Source organism: Pediculus humanus, genomic scaffold, assembly GCF_000006295.1.
Source record: "Pediculus humanus corporis 1103172108254 genomic scaffold, whole genome shotgun sequence".
Lineage (NCBI taxonomy): Eukaryota > Metazoa > Arthropoda > Insecta > Psocodea > Pediculidae > Pediculus > Pediculus humanus.
Window position 1 is genome coordinate 69,503 of NW_002987823.1, and position 8,488 is coordinate 77,990.

The window sequence follows — 8,488 nt, forward strand, 5'->3', positions numbered from 1 at the left end:
TAATAATAATAATAATAATAATAATAATAATAATAATAATAATAATAATAATAATAATAATATTAATTCTTACCGTAATAATGAATAAAAAAAAAATTTTAAATGCCTTAAAAAAAAAAAAAAAAAAAAAAATTTTTTTTTTTTATTATTACGGTAAGAATTAATATTATTGTTATTATTATCATTATTATTATCATTATTATTATTACAGGAGTATTCATAAAAATTTACTAATTAATTTTAATTATAGTTACAACCACAGCCTTGGCCAAGCAACGGTAATTGCCACGTTAAAAATTTCTCTTGCGGAAAGGATTCATTCGGGAAATTATACGTGCGCTGTCGGGGATTTAGCATCGGCTCTTGTGGCCGTACATATATTAAACGGTAAATATATATTTATTTAAAAATATAAATAAATAATAAATTTTTAAAATCCCCTTCTTCCCTTCCCCCTCCCGTTCCCCGGAAAACGATCGACGAATCTATCGTAAAAAAAAATTTTTTTTTTTCCCGCATCGACTTTTCTCGATATCGATTTTCATTTCGTCTGAAATTGTGTGATTGGTCAAAATCAAAAAAAAACTGTTGATAAATTATCAATTGATTACTCCTGTAAAAAAAAAATTTTATCCCTTTTAAGGGGGGGAATCTTTAAAAATGCTTTTTGTTTTTCCTCCTCCTCCATCGTTGTTGGTGTGATTTTCCTGTTAATGAAAATCTTACGAAATTTGAAATTTTCTCATTTACGAATTTATATTTATAATATCGTATTTGGAATAATAATAATAATTATAATAATTATAATAATTTATAATGTTGTGCGTACGACGACGATGACGACGTAGGTTTTTCCTATTTTTTTATCCCAATCGAAATATTGTTTAAATAATTAAATTTTTTTTTTATTTAACTTTTCCTTTTTTTACATTTTCAATTTATAAAAAGAACTTTACGCCCACGTTTGTTTTACGTAACAGTATATTTTATTTAAAAAAAAAAAAACATGGAGAGGATTAAATAATATAAATAATTTATATTAAACAATGGAATTGAAATGCTTTGTTATTGTCGTGAGTACACCTGAGGTTTTTTTATATAAAATTATCTATATTATTATTATTATTATTATTATTATTATTATTATCATCATCCGTTGAGAGCTATTTAAAAAAGATTGATTTTATTATATATATATATATATATATATATATATATATATATATATATATATATATTAATTTGATTTTTTTTTTCATTTAATAAATTTATTAATAATTTCAATTGTTTAAAAAGAAAAAGAAAAATTTGAAAAGGGCAAATAAGCAATAAAAAAAATGATGTTAACAAAGAAAATAATTTTTTTTTGTTTTTCGATGAGATTATTGTTGTTGTTGTTTGTTTTTGTTGTTTTTTTATTTTTTAATTAATTTTTGATGTTTGTTTTATTTTTTAAAAAAAAATTTACGTTTTTTCTTTTTGTTTGTTTTGATATCTAAAGTACGCACTTGACCTTTTACAAAAAATAACGGTTAAAAAAAAATTCATTTTTAATATTAAAAATAATAATAATAATAATAATAATAATAATAATAATAATGATAATGATAATTTTTCTTACTCGTAATAAACAACAACGACGATTCTAGGTTTTTAAAAAAATTAATTAATTAATTAAAATAAGAAAAAGTAAATTTTTTTTTCTTTTTCCCACAACCGTAAATTTAATTATCGATAAATTCTATTATTATTATTATTATTATTATTAATTTGTAATTATATCTTCGTAAATATTTAAATTTTCAATAAATCAATTTTTTAATGTTGATGATGAATATAATAATAATAATAAAAATAATGATAATGAATGGTGCGTTGTAATCTTCAAAAGTTCATGTGGATAAATTGTACGTCAGTGAGAAAGAAGGAGGAAGAGGATCGTGCCAAATAGAAGCGACGTACCAGAATGACATAATCGGGATGGGAAAATACAAGGAATCCCATCAACAGCACCGTCCCATCTTAACTCAAGTAGTGGTAATGGAGGAAAAAATCACGAAAAAAGGAATACTAAGAAGAGCAAAATGAAGAGGATAAAAAAAATGAACCGGAAGAATAACAGCTTTTCACTTACGACACCAAGATGATGAATACGAATTCGCCAGTGGGAAACCAACGACTATTTAACTTCCGGTTGTCCGATATTGGCAAAACATGAACATCTACAGGGGCACAACAAAATCTGTAAATATCTTCATTTACCCCGGTTACGACAGTGAGTACATGCACGGTTCTGAACGACCAAGAAATCCACACCGACGGAAATGTGCCAGCCAACAAACCGGATATCAACCTGAGGCATAAGGCGAAAAAATTGTACAAGCTGACTGAAATACCCGTACCGTCGGAAAAAGCCACCAGAGAGCCAAAGAAGCGGGTAAAAGATTGAAAATTGAAATAACCGGGGGAGGGGGGCACTGGGAGCCACGCCTCCTCATTCATCAAAAGAAAATTCAAAGAAAATTTTTTAGAATTTAAAAGAAGAGAAACCGTACAAGGCCGCCCACGTCCTACAGAATTCTTCTTTATCATTCGAATCGGGTAGAAACCTGGATTGAATGAATGAATTTAAAACTCCGACGAGTATTTTAAAATCACGTGACGTTCAAAAGTGATAATAATAATAATTTTTCACCTCAATGTAATTTTATTTATTATTACGCTTCTATTAGTAATAAAAAAAAAAAAAAAAAATTTTTTTCTTTAATCTCCGATTAGAGTTTAATACAAAATGAAAAGCCTTAAAAAATTTCAGCTCGAACGACCGGAAATGAATGAAAATTAATAAATAAAAAAAAAACGATTAATACTTTTTAATAATTAAAAAATTGAATTTTCTTATTTATTAATAATATTAATAATAATAATTTAATGAATTTTTTTTTTTCAGGTGAATTACCGGCAGCCGTACATGGCAATTGTGAAAACATTGGAAAAAGATTTTCACTGTTTCTTATATTTTCCTTATCACTTCATACATTCTTTATGAGATGATTGTGGGTAAAAACAAAATCGTAAAAAATGAATCCACCACCACCACCAACAACAAAAAAAACAACAAAAAAATTATTCTTTGTAAAATAAATAAGTAAGTAAATTTTTTTTTGTTTCCGGTTATTAATTAATTTAAAATAAAAATCGTAAATATTAATAATAATAATGAAATTCTACGCATTTCGTTAAAAATCTTATTGAAATTTTTTTTTATTTATTAATAATATCGTAAAATTATTACGATAAAATCAATAAAATCCTCCTTTTTCGTGACAATCTGGGAAAACTAACAAACAGCAGCAACAGCAACAACAACAACAACAAAAAATTAAACATTCGATTCGTACATTCGAAATTAAATTTTTTTTTGTTTGTTTTTCCTTTTTTCTTTTTTTTTTTTTTTGAAAAAATTTAATAATAATAATAATAATCGTTACGTACGTCGTTTTTACAAAGATGTTTTATAAAAATAAAAAATAAAATTTACATATATTATCATTTTATTTTATTTTTATTTCGTCATTTCCGGTTTTTGTTTTTTTTTTATCGTTAATTTTTTCTTTTTCTACTTCTTGACGTAAATTAATTGAAAAAAAAAAAAAAAAATTAAAATTTTTTTTTAAATAAATAAAATTATTTTTTATTAATTTCGAATTAAAAAAAAAATGGGGAAGGGGGTGAGGGTTGGGGAAGCAGAAAACAAACAAACAAACAAACGATTTAAAAAAAGCGGGTTTTTTTGTTTGCAAAAAAAAAAAAGCGCGTGACGCTTTTTTTTTGCAACCCCTTTTTTCGCGTCGGCATTTAAAAAAAAAAAAATATCTGGTGTGATGACTGGTTTTAATGTTTTTTTTTTTTTTTTTTTGTTAACGGAAGAGGAAAAGGAAAATCGTTCGGCGGAACTGAAAACCGGTTTTTCAACCGCCACACATCTTTATTATTATTATTATTATTATTTTTGACCTTTTCGCATATATGCGAAACCGTTTTTGACGGTTTTGATAAAAAAAAAAAAAACAATTTTTTTTTTTTTTGTTTGATTTATTTATTTTAATGACCGACCACTGTTTGTATTTGTTAACATTTTTTTTTTTTTTTATTATCTTTCGACCGTTTGTTGTTGTTGTTGTTGTTTAGCAACAAATGTTATTTTGATAATTTATTATTACGTTTTTTTACTGTTAAAAATCCTACCCGAAAAAAAATTTTTTTTTAAACGGGGAAAAGTTTTTTAAAAAAAATTTATTTTCGTATTTAAGTAAATTTGTCTATCCATTTATTTTACACTTTCTGAATCTTTAAACCTTTCCCTTCTCCCCCTCGCCGGAAAAACAAAAGCCTTTTCATTGCCAAAATAGGTAATGAACCTTAAAAAAAAAAACATTACTGCAAATTTTGACCTAATTAGATAAGTTTAATTTAAAGCTTTGCTATTTAGTTTTTGTTCCAGAAATTTTTTTTTTTTTATATATATATAGGTTAAATAATAAATTATTATTATCGCAATAAATTTATTTTTTCCCCTCATGATAATAATAATAACTAAATTTAAAATTTAAATAATGTCGCATACACGTGTATAAAAAAAATTTCGTTCGTTTATTTTTTTTTTTACTCGTGTATGTAAGAAGGAAAACTTTATGAAATTTTCAACGTTTAAAAAATTCAAAATGATGATAATAATAATATGTTTTCCAAGGGTATTAAACCGTCGATAAATACATATTTTTTATAAATATATATGTTAGGCGAAACGAGGGTTGGGGGAGGGAGGAGGAACAGGGAGATAGAGGGATGGGAGGAAATACAATATTTATTTTCTTGATCAAAAGTTATTTTATAATAAATTATATTCCATTACTATCGATGGTCCTTGTCTCGGGGGCAATTTTTTTTTTTTTCATTCCTTTTTTTCATTCCTTTTTTTTCTTCCTTTTTTTTTCTACCTTTTTTTCCGTTTCTTTTCTTTATGTTTTTATTTTATTTTATTTTCGATCGCCGTAAGCTGGAAAATAATTTTTTTATATTTTTTAGGCATAAGCATGTTGTTTTTTTTTTTTAAATTTTTTTTCCATTGATTATCATCCTTTTTTTCCTTTTTCCCCTCCCTTGTTTCGACATAAACATATAGAAGATAAATTGCTTTTAGTTTATCATTATTATTATAAACGTTTCCTTCGTTTCCTTTGTGAGAGACAATAAAAAAAAAAAAATTCCTACGATTTTATTATTTAACGTTTTTTGTTTTTTATTATTATTATTATAAATTAATCTCCTCATTACTACCCCCACCCCTCTCACTCCCTACCCCCATCACATCACTCCATTTAATGGTGATAAATAATAATAATAATAATAATAATAATAATAATAATAATAATAATAATAATAATAATAATAATAATAATAATAATAATAAATAAAATTTGAATCGATTTAAAACAACATAATCAGGGGTAATTAAACCTCACGGGTGTCGTGATTACAAAAAAAAAAAAACGTGGTTTCAGAATGTCGGATCGGTGGACACACACACACAAAGAGAGAAAATTTTATTTTATTATAAAAAAAAAAATAATAATATTAATAATAATAATTGACCCCGAGAGTTTTGCTAAACAAAACAAATTTAAATAATTAATTACGAAACGGAGGATAAAAAAAAACAAAACAAAATGGCGGAAAGGTTGGCGGCATTCGAAATTCGTAATTTTTTTTTTCTTCTTCTTCTTCTTCGCGTAATTTACAGAAAAAGAAAGAAAGATAGTTAAATTTAACGTATTAAATTTAAATCTTATTAAAATTATTCGGTCCGAAAAAGAAAGAGAGAGAGATAGAGAGAGAGAGGGAGAGAAAGATAAAGAGAGAGAGAGAGAGATATATTTTGATAATTAATTAATTAATAATAATTATTATTTATTTTGAATTGCTTTTTTGTGACTTTTTTGATGTTTTTCCTTAAAGAAACATTCTAGGAAAAATTTTAATAGTAAATTAAATTTTTTAAAAAAAGGCGGGAAAATGTAATCGTTTGAATTTGACGAATGACGCCATTTTTTTTCTGGATTCGAAGATAGGAAACAAACATAAAATTTTAAATAATAATAATAAGAAGAGATATTCGAATGGCAAGATGTTTGGGGGTATAGGAGGAGCGATAGGGGGAAGGGGAGGGTTTTCAACAACCGGTTTTTCCGCCATGTTTAAAAATTAAAAAACATTCCACCGCAATATCTTTTATGGCATTTGTAAATTGTTTAAATTTTATATATATATATACATATATATAAATAAAGTTTGTTTTTACGCTGTCGGATGCAAAAAACTTTTGATTTCTTCATATTAAAATTTAAAAGGAAAACTTTATTTTATTTAAAAACTATTACATAGTTTTAAAATATTTCTTTCTTATTCCACGTTTCATATTATTTTTTTTTCAAACCGAAAAACGAATCCGCCGCCATTTTCTTTTTTTTTTTGAGCGCGCGCGCGCTTTTCCTTTCTTTCTTTCATTTTTCACATTTTCCTTTTTCTTTTTTTTTTTGTTTTTCTGTTTTTGATATTTTTGTTAAGAATAAAAAATTTATGACTTTTTTCTTTTTCTTTTTAAAATTAATTTTTTTTTATGTAAAAGAATAAGAAGAAGAAAACGGAGGGAAAAACGGAGGGAAAAAGAGAAGGAAAAAAGGGAAAAAAAATTTAAATTTATGACTTTTCCCGAATTATTTTTTTTCATTAATAATAATAATAAATAAATAAATAAATTTGTAATTTGATTTGTCACGTGATTTCTTCCTAACTAAATTTTCTTTTTTTTCTCGATCAAAGGAAAAAAAAAAGGAAAAAGAAAAAAAATTAATTTAATAATTTATTTATAATTAAAATAATAATAATCTTTTATACCAAACTTTAGTTTTAGGTTTAATAAAATTACGTAATGAAAATATCGATGACGATGATGATGATGATGATGATAATGATGATAATGGTTTGAATGTGTAATTATAATAATAAAAGAACAAAAGTAAAGCCAAAAGTAATACAAAAACAGACAAAAGGACCGCTCCGGGTATTTTTGTATATTCCGAATCTGAATTTTCTGAAACAACCAAAAGATTTAATTATTATTAAATTACGGTACAAAGACAATGAACTACTTACATTTTATTATTATTATCATCATCATCATCATTATTATTATTATTAATTACGTTTGTTTTAAAAGGTTATTATTACCCGTTCGTACGAGGTATTTATCATAACAATAATATTTATTTTTCCCGAGGCGATTTTTCGATTTAAATTAATTAAATTTTCATTTACATCGATACTCGATCGTGCAACAACAAACAACAAACAACAACAACGCATGTTTGTTTTTATTTACCTTTATTATTAATAACAATATTTTCTTTTAAATCGACTCCTAATTTTTTATTTGTACGTTTTAATCTGTTATTACGTTGTTTAACCAATTGACAACTCGATGAATCTCTTTCCGGTATCATTTCCGTTCTTTTTCTTAATTTTTCTATAATAATAATAATAATAATAATTATAAAGCAGAAGACGCGACGAATAAAAGAAAAAAGGAATTTTTCCTTACCGTTTACTTGAGATGATTTAATTGATCTATAAAAGGAATCGTTATTATTATTAGTGGTATTGGTATTGGTATTATTATTATTATTGCGAATATTTTGAATTTTGATTTTATCGTTGTCGATGATGATGTCATCATCATTATTATCATGACGATGATAAATTTTTTTTTTTCTTTCGATCGAATAAATATTATCATCGTGTAATAAATTGAAATCGTTTAATTTTCCAGATAAATTTTTCGATTCGAAATTCGTTTCCGGATTTGGACATGAATCCATGATGGCTTTACAAAGCGCGTGTTTATCCAATTCTTTTGCTAATTTTCTCCTTTGATGTATTTCGTTTAATATTTTGCTGGAAATTCATTCATTCAAAAAAAAAAATTTATTAGTTGTTTTGGATTATGGCGGATTTTTTTTCCCATCGAATTTACCTGTAAGGTTTACTCTGAGTTTGTCCAATAACCGTTATAACGCTCCTTCTTTTTTCAGGTACGGGTTTAAAATCTTTCATCCAATTACGAACTTTTGAAAGTCTCGTCGATGATGGATACGGTTTTGCATTATAACCATTTTCTTCGTCGTTTTCTTCTGCCACTCCTCCTCCTCCTCCTCCTATTCCTCCTCCACCTCCGGTATTTGTAAATTTCGTAAACATCGTACTGAATGAATAAATTTTTATCAAGTGTTATAATTTCAAAATGAAAGTTTAAACTTTTTAAAAAGCTTTGAAATGCGGTGACACGAATTAAATTTTTTTCAAAACTCACCAATCACTAGCAGATCTTTTCAAATTTGAATGTGAATTAATTTTAATTATTCTTTCCGAT

The 8,488-nt window shown here is 25.3% G+C and overlaps 2 protein-coding genes across 2 annotated transcripts in view; one reads left to right on the forward strand and one right to left on the reverse strand.

Annotated features, from left to right (window-relative positions):
- Phum_PHUM476720 (uncharacterized protein) overlaps positions 1-702 on the forward strand; it is a gene marked incomplete at both ends in the record, with an annotated part of 8,240 nt that extends 7,538 nt beyond the window's left edge. The window contains 2 exons of the mRNA XM_002430353.1: positions 212-387; positions 644-702. Coding sequence (XP_002430398.1) covers positions 212-387; positions 644-702 — 235 coding nt within the window. The remainder of the gene's footprint in view (positions 1-211; positions 388-643) is intronic.
- A 6,731-nt stretch (positions 703-7,433) lies between these two features.
- On the reverse strand, positions 7,434-8,316 carry Phum_PHUM476830 (uncharacterized protein; the record flags this gene model as incomplete). The annotated part of the gene is made up of 4 exons (XM_002430354.1): positions 7,434-7,575; positions 7,668-7,686; positions 7,811-8,013; positions 8,093-8,316. 4 exons carry the CDS (start codon positions 8,314-8,316, stop codon positions 7,434-7,436), a joined length of 588 nt encoding a protein of 195 aa, XP_002430399.1.
- Between the last annotated feature and the right edge of the window lie 172 nt (positions 8,317-8,488).